Source organism: Candoia aspera, chromosome 12, assembly GCF_035149785.1.
Source record: "Candoia aspera isolate rCanAsp1 chromosome 12, rCanAsp1.hap2, whole genome shotgun sequence".
Taxonomy (NCBI): domain Eukaryota; kingdom Metazoa; phylum Chordata; class Lepidosauria; order Squamata; family Boidae; genus Candoia; species Candoia aspera.
In genome coordinates, this window is record NC_086164.1 from 13,218,197 (window position 1) to 13,236,284 (window position 18,088).

An 18,088-nucleotide genomic window follows, 5' to 3' on the forward strand; every position below is an offset into this window, starting at 1 on the left:
TTTTTAAAAAAAACACTAATTCATTAAGTAAGCAAACTGCTACTCTTTTAGATTTAGGTGCTCATCTGCAATATAAGGGGAAGGGCAATTATGCTAACTTACTTTATAGGGATATTGTAAAGATTATTGGCAGTATTTGTATGAAGGGCTTTGAACAATGTCAGATTTCTCTATAAAAGCTAACCATGATTAATTTTGACATTTTTATCTTGCCCTTCTACCAAAGACCTCAGGATGGCATATATGACTGTCCACCATCCTGACATTATCTTGACCTGTGGGGTTGATAGCTGAAAGGGAATGTGAGTGGCAATTTGAACACAGATATGCCATTTTATGGTCTAGCAACTTAATCAGTATACCAGCATTTTATCCCTAAAAATAGTATCTTTAAAAGATCAATGAAATCCAAATAAAACCTTCCCCGCCAAAACATTTATTGAATATTCAGAGCTCTGAGTGTTCTATATCCTTCTATCTCCCCTTCCCTATCTAATACTACATCAAGACCGGTTTTTAGAATAAATAATCCTCTGCACATACCATTCATACTTTTCAGTATTTCAGTGTAGAAATCAGATATAATTAGGACAGCCTTTCCCATCTGATTCCTTCCAAATGTGTGTCCCTGTATTTCTCTCCCTTTCTTTGCCAGATCTGTTAATTACCATTAAGGAGCCTCTAATTCTAGTACTTCAATATAATACATTTTATACATTCATTCATTCATTTATAATCAACAAGTAAACCACTTTTCATCCAAAGATAATTGGATTAGAGGTGATAAAATTAGAAGAGGGGAATGGGAACATATGTTGAAATTCCATTTAGTTTCTCTTGGATTCCAAATCCTTATGTAGAACATCCACACATCTCCAAAGAAACTTCAGTAATGCAAGTGAGTTTCTTCTTCAGTGATTGTAGTTCAGCTTGGGATGTACACATGTGAAACAGGTCAAACACACTGTAAGAAAAATCTTTGCAAAGATGGCAGTTAGTAGAATTGCTTTCAAATAACGAATAAAACAGAGGAACTTAAAACCTGGTGACTCTGGTCAAAATCATGTTTTGAATGAATTGAAAAGGGGAAAATCATCCCCTTTTCCTAAAAGTGGAAGCAGTAGTATGGAATACACATTCCAAAGGAGTTGGGAACAAGGCAGGTTTCCTTTTATATGTTTAAGAAATTATTTTGGAAAATGGCTTGAATTCTTATATCTGTTGGGAGGCCTCTGTATTTAACTGCAATTCACTGTTTCTAAAAACAGAAAAGATTAACATACAGTTTATGTTGTTGGTCTTCTGAATTAAATATTTAAAATGGAGCAGGTTGCATTGTGATTTTGTACTAGTACTGCAGTAATGGAAGAAAGGACAAGGCATTCTGTGCCTTTAGATATCCTATTCCTTATTGTTGTCTCAAATGGTACAAGTTTCAGAGGCTCTATATTTTGGGGTTAGCAATGCAGAAAATTGGGCATTACATTGTTAAGCATGTTATTGAGATGAAGGCAATGTAGCTTAACTGCATTTATTTAAACTTCCATGACACACTTTTTCATTTCAGCAATATTCAGACAATTCACTGTAATTGTCTAGAAATGTTTCAAAGCTTGGCTGTAATGTCTAAAAATTAAAAGGCTCGGCATATGTCCCTTGCAACCAACTTGTAAGGAATGGTCCTATGCTGCATAGTTCTCCACTTAACCTTAGATAGTAAGGGGAAATAGAATAAGATACTAACAGATCTTTATATGTGCAGAGGCAGCCTCTAATATGTCTTGGTCCTAGGCAACTTGGAGCTTTAAACATCAATCCAGAAGACAACAGGGATGTCTACCACTATTCTAACCATTTCATGTTAATAGGGAAAATTGTAAAGAGGTTGCAACCCTATTTCCTTAACAACAGAAATTCCCCATGGCTTTCATGTTTTTTCTTTGTCCCTGAAGAAGACATATGTTGACCCATGTATGAATCTTCTAGCTATCTACGGTTTGGCTTGTATATTTGTGGAAATTCTTCCTGTTGCTTAGTGTTAGGAAAGACATATACAGTTTCTTTGTGTTAGGAAACTGTAATCTATCTCCTAGATTTAGAAACCTGGGGGCTTCCTTAATTTTCCAGCTTTGGGATCAGTGATAACTTCTAATATTTTCCATATCTGTTTTCTTATTACAAGACTTGGATTGGAAACCGGAGACGAAAGTATCGTCTAATGGGAATTGAAGTCCCTCCTCCTCGAGGTGGCCCTGCTGTTTTTTCAAGTCAGTCTGATTCCAGTGATAAGTCAGTACCCATTCCAGGAGATGATACTTTGACTGATATAGGAGATGATAATGACAGGAATGATGAAGTATCCATCTGCTTATCGGAAGGAAGCTCCCAAGGTATTGAAAGCTGCCCTTGGTATTATATTGTAAGATATGGGGCCTTCAGGATTTACAGTATGGAACACTTCATTTATGTTTTAGCCAATCACCCATGACTTCTAGGATGGTCATTCTATCTTATCCCTTCAGTTTTCCAACTTTTCCTTTCCTAAACTGGACACCATTTATTTATTTCTCAGTCCTGCCTGGAGATGCCAAGATTGAAATTTGGATCTTCACCCTGCTAATTACATCTATTTCTGCTGAGTGATTGTCCTTCCCCAACTAAAAATAAGCAACAATAAAGAAAGAGTTGGAAAACCAAGATGGAGAATATAAAATTGGCCAGAAATGTGTGTGTGTGTGTGTGTATAAAGTTGAAATCAGGTTTATATGACATACGGAGAAATCGGAGAGATCAAGACCCTTTGCACATATTTATAAAACACAAAGCATAGTGGCATCTTCAGGGAATGAGTTGTCTAGTTATTTTTTTAGGTCAGGGATGATTGCTCAGGCATCTCCCTGGATTAAATGTTGTGTTGTTATCTGAACTCTCCTGCATAGTAACATACTGTGTATCTGTGTATTCTGCTTTATTTCCTCCAAGTTGACAAAGGTGCAATTGAAGATGCAATGTAATGTTTCTTCCAAAAGCATTGGTGATAAATCAAGAAAGAGGCTTCCATGGGTCAAGCTCACAGCGATGTGCCTCACACTTGGGATGGTGTCAAGAAATTCTCCACCTTTAGACCTTAATCCTAGCTAAAAAGTCAGTTTGGGCCAGGGCGTCTGCCCAACATAACATCGCTTATACATCCTGTCTGAATGTTTCATTGCTCATTTGGACAACACAAGTCCAGTTAAATTTTGTTTTTCAGGCTGACTATAAAAGGATAATTCATCTTTCAGTAGAAGAGAAGCACAGAATCATGACCTGGCATTGATCCCTTAATATGGCTGAAATTATCCTTTAGTGTTAGAGCCCATTCTTAGCAACCCAACAAGGGATAGAGGCAGGCTGTTATGATGTTGGAAGTGTGTTTTAAAATACAAGAGCAGCAGTAACTGTGCCTGTTAAAAGTGAACATGGGTTCACATGTCACCGACTTCACAGTTCAGCTAATTGCTCCTGGTGCTTTTGACTGGAGCAAATTGGCAAAGGCTTTGCCTTGGGAACTTCAAAAATAGCCCGTTTCTAGGGCACATTAATGGTTAGATAGATAGATATGCCAGGCTTGATCTCATCATTTTGTTTAAACAACTTGGAGAGGAAAAGAGTAAAAATACCTGAGAATTTGAGAACTTGTGATGAGCCTGTCAGAATTTCAGTTACAAAGAGAATAGGATAACAACACAAAATTGGCTGGAAGTAACTGAAAGCTGAGTGGGATGCTAAAATCTGCAAATCTTCTTTTCGCCTGAGGTGAAAGAACTCTCCAACAGCAAGAGGACTGAGAAATAGAATATTCTGCGGCTCTAGCGAGAAACTTCCTTAATATTAATTGGTTCTGGCGCTCTGAAGCTTACAATGGAACCATCAGGGAAAGACAGCAAGAAGATCGTTCTAATCCAGTGTTTCTCAGCCTCAGCAACTTTAAGATGTTTGGACTTCAAGTCCCAGAATTCCCCAGCCAGCTTGGGGACGTGGCTGGCTGGGGAATTCTGGGAGTTGAAGTCCAGACATCTTAAAGTTGCTGAGGCTGAGAAACACTGCTCTAATCAATACATGCACAGCTGCAGAATAAATAGTGGGTTTTCTTAGGGAACAAGGACTGAAAGATTTGATTTTTTACATATCCCCGATGATGATTCCGTGCACCCCCTAAAATACAAAGCTACATCAACTTTGCTGTTGAATGCTTCCTGGATGTGAAATGGATTGCTGTTTGTCATGAGCTGTTCAGTTACCTGCCTTTGGGAGGATTTGGGGAAACTTCACGACAATTAAGAGGCTAATCTGTTTTTCATACAGATGATTCTGAAAAGAAGAAAGGTTTTCTGTGTCAACATGCTGCTATAGAATTTTCTGGTTCTGATTGTGTCTATTATAAAGTTATCACCATGTCTGCTGTTTTAACTGGGCAATGAAAGGAAACTTGGATTGTACACAACAACTAATTGCCACAGTACGTGATTAGGTTTATTCCCACAGCATAATAACTCATAGGAGTGATGGGAGATATTTCTTGAAATGAAAATAACTAACTTTAGGAATGCTATGTTAAACAAAGTGACATCTATCTAAGAAGCACCAGAGCCTTTCATTTAGAAGGTGTCTGGATCGTTCAGTGCATGTTTTCTTTTACACTTTCTATTTACTCCGAAAAGTAGGCACAGATGTACACATAGAAGTCCTCAGAATATGTAATAGCACCTAGCATGTAATATACCCACATTTCTAGTTCTATAAATAGAAACAGAACCTCTGTATTGCAGTATGTCCCTTCACTAATCTGCAGAGTTACTCTAGAAAATGCTATGATTGATGATATCAAAAATGACTGAGAGAACTAGGAGAATTAATTTTAATTTCCTGTTAAAGAAGGTCTGGGAGAAAGACCAATGCTGTTCTAGAACTGGACCCAGAATAACATGGATCCAGAAATTTTGTTTCATCCAAGGGTAGTCTTATGTTGAACTAGTACCCTTTACTTCCAGGGTCTCACCAAGAAAGGGAATAATTGTACTCTGTCTTTCTGATAGCATCAGTATAATGTTTTACTTGATCATTTTTTAATGGCAGGCAAACTACTTTTAGCATTTGTTTGCTAGGATCTTGTATCTGTAGCTTTATCCCTGAGGTTGATAAAAATGGTTAGTTTTGGCAGTGGGTATCTTTCAAATCTGGTCTTGTTCGGCCATTGTGAGGCTTGAAATCTAGCTCCACGTCAGTACCAGTGGATGGACCAGAAATCTGCAGAACATGTCCTAGACACTCAAGTTGCTTCACAGCTGCTACCCATTTCCATGAGCACAAATGATCTGCTGGCCAGACTAGAAATACCATTAAAGCAAAGAGGTGCTCAGTGTCTGGATGATGATTCATTATTCTTCTCACTACCTTGGGCTAAAAGAGTTAGTTCTAGCACTACTATTTCAGAAGAAAAACAGGATGATTTATCTTGAGAGAAACAGAACTTCCAAGAACCTTTAGTTTTTTTTGTTTTGTTATTAACTCTATTAATTATATAGACAAATTTGATTATACTTAAGTAAGAAGTTAATGTAACTATCTGAAATGCACATGTTTTCCTTCCTGAGGTATAGTGGATTTACTGACAGTCCTTAGACCAACACTTTACTTAGAACTACATAACTGTTTATTTCTGCAGAAGAACACAATGAAGTTCTTCCAAATGAAGACATTGGCCACAAAGAAGAGGACCACACTACTGTATCTTCAGATAATGTGGTAAGAAGGCTCCCTAAAATCAACTTATTTAATTAAAACCAGAAAGCACGATGGACTGAAGGGCTCTGTGTTGAGCCACAGACCTGGAGAAAAAAGGGAAAAATCAAAACCTAGAATATGATATCTTGGAAAGCTTTCGTGGAGGCATGAGGTCCTGAGAGTGTTAAAATGTTTGGTTTAAAAAAACGAAATAGACCGTTTGCTTTTTTTTTCCTTTTAAGAAAATAGAAATAATAGATGATGAAGAAAGTGATATGATAAGTAATTCTGAAGTGGATCAAATGAGCTCTCTTCTGGACTACAAAGTAAGTGCCTTGCATTTATACTTAAACAGAAAAACCAACACTATCTAAAATGCAAACTTTGGTCAAATAATTAAATTAAGAACATGAAGGATAACGTTAGTCCAGGCCAACACAAGGTGCTGCTGCTTCTGCTGTTAGAGATCGGGAAGGCAGGACAATCCTAAGAGGTCAGACTGTTGTTCAGATGAACTGGCTGTTCAAACAGATCCACCCCCTTGTTTTTTCCAGTCTGTCTAAAGCAAGAAGGGAGGTTGGAGACAAATTTGTTTTACTATTCCCCCCTCCCTCCATCTCTCTTTCTCACTCCCACTCTCTTGTGTTAAGCAGAGATTGCATTTTAATCAAATCAGAATATTTGAAGTCTCGTGACCCCCCTTGGTAACACCATCTAATACTTCTAATAAACTGGTTAAATTTATCAAGGGTGTGGAGGGTAAAAGGAGTTTTTTTAGAAGAAAAATCACACCATATAGCCCTTCTGTTCTATTATGAAACAGCAAAGACCTTTTAAGATAACCATCTTTTTTCTGCTTCACCTCCTTGTCCTGATATAGGGGCAAAGTCTTGAGTATGAACCAGGGACTGTGAGAACATAACTACAGGCAGATGGTGCTGGAGCAAACATTTTTAGAAGTCGGATGAGTTTTTGGTTTTGGTTTTAAGACGAAGTGTTCCAATTTCAGCAGCTTGTGGATTATAGGCTAATGTTTGCTTTTGATGCAATATAAGCAAAAGCAGTTGGGAACTATGAGAAATGCTGCTTTTTGCCAAATTTGCAAAGGTTATATCTATACATAAGAATTGGAGGTGGATCACTTTTAACTTGGCTTGCAGTTGATGTTACAAGATAGAATGCATATTATACTAGAAGGTTGCCAGGTTTAAAGTAAGTGGAGTGTCTTTGAAAAAAGACAATATGTATGTAGTTAAATCTTTTAACTTCACGGTCCCTGCTTTAAGAGAAAGTACAGTGCCAGATGGATAAAAATGTGAGGAAAGTGATTTTTCTTTAATATCACTTGCCACCAATCTGAATGGTGTGATGTGGTACCTACAGAAACTTGTTATTGTTGAATTTTGATAAAGAGCTATTCTTGGTTAACTGAGCTAACATCTAAGATTGTCTATAACTTTTTAAATGGAGTTCTTATCCTCTTCCAGTTCTTGTTGTTGAAATTAGTGGGAAGAGTATTTTCTAACTGCAAAACGTGGGAAAGAGGTATATATCTGGATTAAGAAAGAGAAGCTCATTTAAATCAGGGAAATTAAAGAGTGAAACTGGTGAATGTCAATTTAAAACCAGTGTTAACATGCTAAAACTACAGCTTCTAAATTGCCATTTTTTAAAAACAAAAGTACTTATGTTGGTGGACTACAGGGAACTACTAGAGTAAAATGGATAACTATAAGCACCTGTCCTAACAAGCAGGAACCACGCCGAGACGAGGAGTAGGTCTCTAGTGTTTTATTACTGCTACATTAGACAGAAAATCCTAACAAACTGAAAGAGCGTGGGAAAACCCAGACAGATAAACCCCAAAAGTCAAGGTGGGTCTGTTCTGTGTCTCTTTGAATGACAGTTCACAGCCTCTAAGCTGCGTGTGCGTTTTCCCCCCTGGATAGGGGCCCCCTCCTGCTCGCCATCAGTGCTCATGACAGCACCTCAGTGTAAAACTGGGTTGTTCTTTCCTTGTTTGACATGCTATTTTGTTGCTCACTTATCATGGCTGCAATTGTAGTTTGTTGTCTTCAAAGCTGAATTTGCATTGTCCATAGGAACAGGAATTTACCATTCTACCTCTAGATGTTGAAAAATCGGGTAAACAGGCATCACCTTTATCCTTGCTAATCAAATATGGTAAATTTCATAGATTTGGAAGGAATTTTAATCATTTGAAAAAAAAAAAGAAATAGCTTTTGATTTATGACTTAGGAACTGAAGAGATGAACTGAAAGAAGGTTAAGATGGTCAAACATTGCCATGATTAAGACATTTTCAAGGTAGACATTTTATTGCATATAATTTAAAAATAAGGTAGTTTATGCAGATTATCCAGTTTGAAAAAACTGTGACAATAGAAGCTGATTATCAAAACTTCATCATCCCTTATTGACAAAATTAAATGAAGCATGTGTGGAAGGAATGTCATTTTATTGATGATAAAATAAATATTTTAATAAGAATTTCTTAGAAACTTAATTTAAAATTCTGTATAGGTATGGGATATAATGTTGCAACAGATGTACAGGTAGTCCTCACTTAATGACCACAATTGGAGCCAGCATTTTGGCTGTTAAGCAAAGCGGTCATTAAGCGAATCCGAACCGATTTTATGACCTTTTTGTGGTGGCTGACAAGTGCACAGGCATGCCTACATAGACACACATTTATACATATTTTTCTGCCCAATGTGGAATGGAAAAGCAATCCTCTCACAGCCCATTGTTGAAAGTTCCCTGCCATAAATCCATTCCATTCTCAAAATATATTGGCTCAGAAAAAAATGCCATGGAGTTCCACTTTGCAAATTCATCCTCATAAATGGGGAGAAAGGAGTCCCTTATTTCACTATTTTGTCTGGGTGTCATCTTTTTTCAAAGCTTTTCAAAAGCTTGGGAGGGCTGGGAGTCTAGACCAAGCTCTCTTGAGATAAGGAGTCAAGGAAGACATTGCAGTTACCATTTCTCATATCTTATTTACGGCAGTAGTTACAGAGAGATCCTGATGGAATGCCATTATTCTGTCATCTGAATTTTGATCAACCTCTTATTATTCCTTAGTATTTTTTTCCATGTGTGTATACCCACACATATTTTAAAAAAAAAAAAAAAAATGGGGGGACAGGACAGGTAAGAGAAGCTCATCAGACTACCTATTTTATAGCCTGACAGAACAGGGGGGTTATAAAGATCTGATCCATCTCCACGAATCATTTACTTGTCCCTATTCTGCTCCTGTTAAGTCTGGTTAAGCCATCTTTTTGGAGACTGCAATAATTAGACGCTCAAGGCATGACTTGAATTGCGGTTGTTTGCTAAAATATTCCAGTTGAATAGCTTTGTGCTGTTGTTTTAAAAAAGAGGACATAGTTATGCACATGCTGCATTTTGCTTGTAGATTTTGGTGCTTAATTTGATCGTGCAGCTTGGCTTTAATTTTTTTTATCTACCGTTTCTCGTTTTGAGAATATTTTTGTAAACTACTTATAAATTTATTATAAAAATAATAGCTACGTGTTTTATACCTCAAAACTGTAAGAAAATTGCCTGTTTTTATTTTAATACTGACTTTTTCCAAGCATAAAACTCCATTCAGTTTTCCCCACATCTTTGCAAATAGAGCTCCTGTTTAAAAAGAAACAAAACAAAACAAAACAAAAAAGAGAGATACCTTTGGAAACAGTTTAGCTCACTTACAAAATGAAACATTGTTCTGAGAGTTACATGGATCTTTTTTCTCCCTCTAGAATGAGGAAGTAAGGTTCGTTGAAAGTGAACTGGAGCATCAAAAACAGAAATATTTTGAACTTCAGGCTTTCACGAGAAGCTTGATACTTGCTGTCAAAACAGATGATAAAGAACAGCAGCAGGTAAGGCTAAACAAAGAGGAAGCAACGTTTGGCCACGTGTAAAAGAACTGAAGGCCTCTGGCGTGAAGACACAAATGACTTTTAGTAACCGTGATGGGTCTCCCTGTTCACTTTGGATAGGAGCAACTCTCTGCAATTAATGTTATGCACATCAACATGCCCACACAGATGGTATTGTCTGTGAATATTCCTTTAACATAGAGCTTTTTAAATGTGGATGACAGAGATTGTGAAGTATGTGCTTTATAACAGTAATGAAAAACTTCAGAAATGTAACCCCTGAGCCAGCACCAGCACAACATTCTTACATCATTCAATTTCTCAACATCATTTTGTCTCTTCTTGGCTGAGTCCCTCTCCCTTCGGTGGGGGACACACATTAGACCTAGTTTATGCCTTGGAGCATTTGAGATGTGAACAGGTAGTGGGGAGATGAAAAATTATTGCCTTGAAATGGACAGATAACTTTCTGGTGACCATGGGGTTAACTGGGTGCATCAACTTCTGCAGGGAGGTAGGGCCAATTTGAATGGCCTTCCCTGAATGTGTAATAGATTCCACTGGTTTTCCAAGGGTCCTTGGAATGTCCCAACAGTGTGGATGGCAGGTCTGTTGGGATCCTTGTCATCCTCTGGAATGTGGAGGCAGCAAGGGTCATTGATAGGATTGCTCCTGAGTAGCCAATCCCAAGTTTTCTGAAGAGCACTTGGTGATAGTGCCCAAAGAAACAAGGTAGAAGTTTTGACTTGGAGACCATAACCATGTGGTTGGTGAAAGACAGGTAGAGACTGAGCTACAGAAAGACTGAAGGGTTGCTGTCTCAGAAGCTAACTGAGTCCAGGATAATATCAACTGCAGCTCTTGATGGGGTTATGCTCCCCCACAAAGATCTAGGGTGCAACTTGGTGGTTCTCCAGGACTGTAGCTCTTGCTGGATCACCAAGTAGAAACTGCCGGTGGGGTGGGTGCTTTTGTCCAACTACCTGATGCACAAGTTGTCACCATTCTTGGAGCAGGAGTTTCTGATTATCATGCCCTCATCACCTTAAAGCTGGATTACTGTGACATATCTTATATGGGATTGCCCTTGAAGACCATCTGAAAATGATAGTTGCTGCAGAATATGGCTAAATAGAACTGCCTTGTCTAGATGTAGAACTTCAGTACTGCAAGAGCAGCATGGACTGTCGGTTTTTGTAGGTGGTGGTTGTCACCTTTAAAGTCCTTTATGGCTCAGGCCCTGGTTAACTGCAAGACTGCTTGCTCCAAACAGGATCTGCTCACCCACAGCATGTCTGCTGAGGTTTCCCAACCCATGCAAGGAGGGCACTTAGAAGCAAGCATTTTCTGCAAGGGCTCCCCTGTTGTGGAGCATTGTACCACTGGATATAAGATCTGCACATTCATTCCTAGTAGTTAGAAAGTTATTAAAAACCTGGCTCTGCCAAGGAGATTTGGGACTGTGAAGGGAGGAATGGTTGTATATGAGGTAGACAATGGCATGGGATAAGGCCTGGTTACTTGAGGGACCACCTGACTCACATAGTATCTGCCCGGCTGGTTAGATCTGGCAGGGTTGGTGCGCTGTGGGTTCCATCGATTAAACAATACCATCTTTTGGGACCCTGGGAGGGTGCTTTTCTGTCACAGTGCCTGCACTTTGGAATGAGATTCCTCCTGAGATTTCAACAGCCCCCACCCTATTAGTATTTCAAAAGGCCCTGAAAGACGTGGCTATTCTAACATCTACATGAGGCCTATGGGAATGATGACCCAACAGTTTGGGGTGAGGTATCATCAATATGCCAATGATACCCAGCTTTATATCTCCATCCTGGACTGCTCGAGTGATGCCGTGGATGTCCTGTCCCAGTGCCTGGAGGTTGAAGGGCCTAGATGGGGTGTAATAGGCTTTGACTCAACCCAAGCAAGACTGAGTGGCTTTGAGTATGTGGGCCTTCTGATGACAAGGTTTTTCCATTGTTGGTCCTGGATGGGGTGGCACTGCCCCAGACGGACCGAGTGCACAATCTGGGTGTCCTCGTAGACTCATAGCTCCTGCTTTAAGAGCAGGTGGCAGCCGTGGCTATGAGGGCCTTTGCACACCTTCAGTTTTGCACCAGTTGCGCCCATTTCTGGACTGAGAGGCTTTGCTCACAGTCACTCATGCCCTCGGGACCTCCCATCTGGATTACTGCAATGCGCTCTACATGGGGCTGCCTTGAAGAGCATTTGGAGCTGCCTTGAAGAGCATGGGTAGTAAATGGAGTCAGGTATTTGATGCATGTAACACCACTGCTACATGAGCTGCATTGGTTGCCAGTGTGCTTCCGGGTGCAATTCAATGGGCTGGTTGTCACCTTTAAAGCCTTCATGGTTTGGGACAGGGTTTCCTAAGGGACTGTCTTCTCCCAGTTGTTTCTGCCCATCCAATTCAGTCTGGTAGGTCGGGTATGCTATGGATCCCGTCAGCCAAGGAATGTGAGCTGGTGGGGACCAGGAGACGTGCCTTTTCTGCCATAGCCCTTGCCCTCTGGAACATTCTCCCTCCAGAGATCAGGATGACCCCGACCCTGTTGGCTTTCCGCAAGGCCATGAAGACCTGGTTATGTGCCCAGGCCTGGGGCCCTGAATGTGTTAAGGGCCCCCTTTCTTGTCTATATTAACATACATGCATTGTTTACTTGGTGACTATATATATTTATTTTGTACTTTTAGTTGTTTTAATTATTTTAACTGTTGTATAATTTTTATGATTGTAAGCCTCCCAGAGTCACTTGTTGAGATGGACAGCTATAGAAAATAAGTGAATAAATAAATACATAAATAGTTTGGTCTAGTGGTTAAGGTGCTGGGCTAGAAACTAGGAGACGGAGAGTTCTAGTCCCATCTTAGGCATAAAGCCAGCTAGGTGACCTTGGGCCAGTCACACTCTCTCAGCCCAACCCACCTCACAGGGGTGTTGTGGGAAAAATAGGAGGAGGAAGGGGTATTAGGTATGTTCGCTGCCTTGAGGTATTTATAAAAATAATAAAGGCAGGATAGAAATTAAATAAATTAAATATTCGGCCAGGCCTTTGGTGAGGGCAATTGAAGATTGAAGCCTCTTTTCTTCCCTTTCCTTGTCCCATCTGGGCTTCTTTTCTCTGCCATCTTCCTTCCTTTGTTTTGTGTTTCTTGTATTGTTACCTGTTTTTAAATGTTTGTAATAATTAGTAAACTGTGCAGAGTTGCTGAGGGTCAGGCAGCGTATAAATTTAATAAATTATTATTTTTGTTCTAATAATATGGGATTTAATTATTAATGGATTAGTATCATATGGTATTTCTATTAAAGAAATAACATAGTGGTATAAATATCATATGTTACTACTCCATCAATAATGGATGCCAATCTATATATTGTTGATGATGTTTTTCCTGTAAGCCATTTGGATTAATGCAGTATAAAAATAAATAACTGAATTTCAGTAGAAATAGGGATTGAAGAGTGGAAAATGAACATTCCCTTCCCTGTTCCCCCATTAATCTAGAAAGCCATGATGTGGTAGGACCCCAAACTCATAAGAATGAATGGCAACTTTTTATTATTTATATTTTATTTTAATTCAGGCACTTCTAGCAGATTTACCTCCAGAATTGGAAGAGATGGATTTCAATCATACATCTCCAGAACCTGATGATACCTCATTCAGCTTGTCATCTTCATCAGAAAAAAATGCTTTGGACAGTTTGTGATCTTTTGACAAAGGAAACAACACAGCATACTTTGTCTAATGTGTATGTTTTGAACCAATTACATTTTGTTAACCAATATCCTTAAATATGAAGGAAGAAGTAGGGTGGGAAGGCAGGCAAGCCAATTGTATATTGAGTGCTTTTTGATAGTATCTGCAAATTCAGAGTTTTGTTGTTGACAAATGTGAAAGCTACTTGAAAGCTGCTTCTAGCAGCTATATCTTGATGATGGTACCTTCATAATAACATGAACTTAATAATAAGCTCCTGACTTAATGAGGGCACCAAGAATGGAAGAACAGTAGTCAATTATGTTAATAATTCAACAGTCCTTCCTAATGTTATCCGTCAGTCCTACAGTGTGATATTTTGCCTTTTCTTGTTCTTTTCTCCTTCTCAGGTAGGTGGACTGATCAATGGAAATTATGGGTTTCAAGAGATCAGCGGGGATAATTTGGGCCTTCATTCAAACAATAATCATTCTAACCAGGGATCAAACAAAGTAGTATTGGTCTTTTTCTTTTTCTGTATATAGCAGCAAACCATTGTATCTTCTCTTCATTTTGGAATGATGAAATATCCTGGAATATTTTCATTACTGAAAAAGCAAATCTATTTATCTTAGCTCTAATAAATTATTTTGTGTATATCAGCAGATGGATGTCCCCCCCCCAAAAAAACAGTTGACTCTTGTAAGTGCACAGTTCAGAAAAACCATTTCCAGCAGCACAGCATTCCCCTTTAGTACACTGTAGAGATTGGTGATAATAATCCTAGGAATAATCCATACTCTTGTTTGAAGTTCTGGTAGATGCTTGTGGCTTACATACAAGCTACTGGTCCATGAGCAAGCCTCATATAAAAATTTCATGGAAATATAAAAAGATTTGTAATTTAAATTTCCCCTTCAAGTGTGTTTGGTGGAAATAGTGACTCAAGAGAAGGAAAAACTTCATAAGTGGTGTGAGAAATTTTGATGAAAATTCCCCCCAAGGGGAAATTCTTCTGGAATTGTAATGGGGAACAGCTGCTTAGTCCATATACCTGTTAAGATAATTAAAACAAACCAGCCAGGAATCAAACACTAATTTATGAATTAGCTCTGGATAGGATTTAGCAAATGTACCACACATTTATGCATCCTGGCTTAAAATTTACTTTGTTTGATTTGTTAGGCAATTAGACCAGAACTCGGTGACAAATACATTGGAGTTCTCCGTCTTTGCCGTGTGCATCAAAATCCTGCTCAGAATAACGTCTCAGAGTCCAGTGCATAATTTGACCATTGTCCTCTTTTTCAACTTCTGCTGGAAACAGAGTCTGTTTTAATCTTAAACATTTTTAGAATTTTGATCTAAACTTATGTATGTTGTGTCTTAAATAGGATAATGAAAATGTTACTTACCAATTTGTATGCTTTGTTCTTTGGGATAGTATTTAACTGATTGATTAGGTGCTTGTCAAGTCCATGTTGACTCTTAGCAACCGCATAGATAGACTTTCTCCAGGATGATTTGTCCTCAGTGTGGCCTTTAAGGTCTCTCACTGCTGCATTCATGAAAATGTAAGATAAACAAGAGATGCTATTGATGCTCCATAGCACAGACATAGAAGGCACAGTCTTTACATTTTATGGAAACATTGGTAAGCAAACTGCTTATGTAAGAAATTTGTCCTCCCTCTTTTAAAGTCCTCTTGTATCTTACTCTTAAATTCCAATTCATAGCTTCTTTGCCGTAGCTGTCACTCCCTTCCTTCCTTCCTTCCTTCCTTCCTTCCTTCCTTCCTTCCTTCCTTCCTTCCTTCCTTCCTTCCTTCCTTCCTAAATTCCAATTCATAGCTTCTTTGCCGTAGCTGTCACTCACTCCCTTCCTTCCTTCCTTCCTTCCTTCCTAAATTCCAATTCATAGCTTCTTTGCCGTAGCTGTCACTCACTCACTTCCTTCCTTCCTTCCTTCCTTCCTTCCTTCCTTCCTTCCTTCCTTCCTTCCTTCCTTCCTTCCTTCCTTCCTTCCTTCCTTCCTTCCTTCCTAAATTCCAATTCATAGCTTCTTTGCCATAGCTGTCACTGCCTCCCTCCCTCCCTCCCTCCCTCCCTTCCGCATTTTATCTCTGCTCTCCTCCTACTTGTTGTCTCAGAATGAAGAGCGCAGGGGAAGCAGGACTGCAACTCCCTTGAGCCCAAGAAGATCTCTGTAATGGTCATGAGGGGCGGGTTTTGCACTTCCACATCTTGAGGAGGAGGAATTAGGGTCGGTCCCTGTCTGACTGCAGCTCTGTGTGGAAGCGAATGTACCCGGCTATGAGCAGCGATGTACATACTGTGAAGGAAAAACGGAAAGGGGGCGGGGTTGGGCCCTGTTCTGCATCTGAGAAATCAAAACCTTATGCCAAAGAAGGCTGTATTATTTTGGCCCGTATAAGTTATGCAAATTTATTTTACATGGGATAACTATGGCTCCCTCTTTCTTACTACTACTCTGGTTTGCTTTCTGGAGCGGGGTCAGGAGGAGACTGATGTTCCCTACCTCCAAATACTAGGAAGCTCATTAAAAGCCACACCTCTAGCTTCTGAGTTTTCAGCAAGCGTTCCCTCAGTGTTTTTATAGCACACGTAGCAGCAATAAAACTAAGGAAAGGAAGAAATCAGGTTCTCAAGACACTGTTCCACGCTCACTGCCACGTTGAGCATTATGTCTGCATTACGTGGCATTGCAACATGTTTTTAGGAGTCATAAAATGTAGCTTGAAGCGTGTGTGCAGTAAGAGTCGGCGCTAGATGCATTTTTTAAACCTGAATGTAAAAGGTGGGAAGGCCGAGGTGATGCATGAGAAGGCAGTCATAATGGAGAAAGAAGGCTGTGGAGAAGGTCTGTACAGATCTGAATTGCACTGCAAGTTATTTTTAGGGTAAGCACCTGTCGTTTCAGGTGCCATTGCAGTAATGTTTGCTTAACCAAACGCACTGCAACTGATGGTCACTGGGAGAAGAGGGGGTATAATAAAGACCTCCATGATTATCTAGGCACTTCTTGTTTTTGCTTTCTGATGCGTAGCCAGAGAGCAGGAATCCAGACATCATATAAATGTGAGTTTCGGTGGAAATGCGAGGTGAGCAGAGTTTTGAAAGAACCGAAAAGCTATTTCATTAAAAAGTTTGGGTTTTTTTGTTCTTGTTTTTTTGCCTTTAGCTACCTCGGATGTAGATGCCCAGATTCCGAAGCTATAAAGATGCCTTTCAGTTTTGCAGCTGTGCCAGAAGTTCAGTGGAAAGCTTGTATACTGTTTAGGCAACTCTTTGGTGAACTGGAAAAATGTCATTATTTTATCAGTAATTTGTGCAGCACTTTGGCTGTGTATCTCTCCATCTGCCTTGCACCAACATCAAGTCCCTTATTTTGATTTTTAAAGGCATGACCCAGCTAGTAAATCCCTGGCCTCCAGTGTAATTTAAATATAACTCTGCAAATTATAAATATAAACTTTTGGGGGGGGGGGGCTTGGGTTCTTTTATGCTTACGCATCATTTGATGCCGAATGTATGATCTGACTCTGCAATGAAAATATTTGCTTTTGAAAATTGTTGGTTTGAGAATATGACACGTCTTGCTGAGCTGTGATGGCTCACTGATGCGGAAGTTCATTTGAGTTAAGGCTCATCAGATGATGAGAATATGCATTTTATTTATTATTTGTATTAAAATAGTTTCTATGACATCCTTCAAAACCTTCTCACAACAGTTTATAATAAAACAGCTGAACACATATGTTTGAACTAGCTAGCCCATATCCACTGGGACTGTAGCTTTTATTCTTTTCAAATCCAAGAACCACTTTTTAACCAGAACCTTCTGTAAGGACCCATTTTTAACTTTACAATCTTTCATACTCCTTGTTTATCCTGCTTTCAAGCCTCAGGAGTTTAGGGAGATGAGGCTCATGTATCCTTTAACAATTGCACTGAATGGAGATACATTTAATAGAATCAGATTCTTTGGTACTAATACATTGAGCTTCTTTTTCCTCTTTTTCACCCTCTCACTATCCTTTTTTCCTTCCTTTTTTTAAAAACAACACAACAAAAGGACATCTGGTGATACCTCTGCTGCAATCCATTCATGGGCCATGATTCACTGGGTTGAGGATTCAAACACTAAGGCATGCTGTACTTCATAATGTCCATCTTGTGTGTGTGTGTGAGCACTCCATTGATCAAGATATTTTAACCCAGGTAGTATTTTCAGGGAAAGGGCTGAAACTATATATGAACACTGAAACTATATGTGGGAATAGACTCCATTACTTACCCTTCTTTTGTAGCATAAATTCTGATGTTCTCTTTTCATTGGAAGATCCCCATCTTGATTGCCAGGTGGCATCAAACTTCAACCTTAGATCACTTTGAGTGCTGTTTTGTTTGAAAAAAAATTTGGGATGTTATAGACAAAGAGCTTCAGCGAAATAACATCTGGAATACAAAATATTTTACTGAATTATTTAATTTACCCGGTACTTAAAACACACATATACACACACATTTTACAGGCTACCTCTGCAGGATGACTCAACCTGGGATGTGCACTAGACTATAATGTGACTTCTTGGTGTATCAAATAATTTCCAGCCACTTGATATTTTCAAGTTCAGGAAGGGGGGAATGGGTCATTT

The 18,088-nt window shown here is 39.1% G+C and overlaps 1 protein-coding gene across 1 annotated transcript in view; it reads left to right on the forward strand.

Moving 5' to 3' along the window:
• The window catches only part of HDX (highly divergent homeobox), a 35,223-nt gene extending 20,395 nt beyond the window's left edge, over positions 1–14,828 (forward strand). The window contains exons 6-10 of the mRNA XM_063313497.1: positions 2,183–2,390; positions 5,708–5,787; positions 6,009–6,092; positions 9,560–9,682; positions 13,295–14,828. Of these exons, the coding sequence (XP_063169567.1) occupies positions 2,183–2,390; positions 5,708–5,787; positions 6,009–6,092; positions 9,560–9,682; positions 13,295–13,420 (621 nt within the window). The 3' untranslated portion in view covers positions 13,421–14,828. The remainder of the gene's footprint in view (positions 1–2,182; positions 2,391–5,707; positions 5,788–6,008; positions 6,093–9,559; positions 9,683–13,294) is intronic.
• The last annotated feature ends 3,260 nt before the right edge of the window (positions 14,829–18,088 follow it).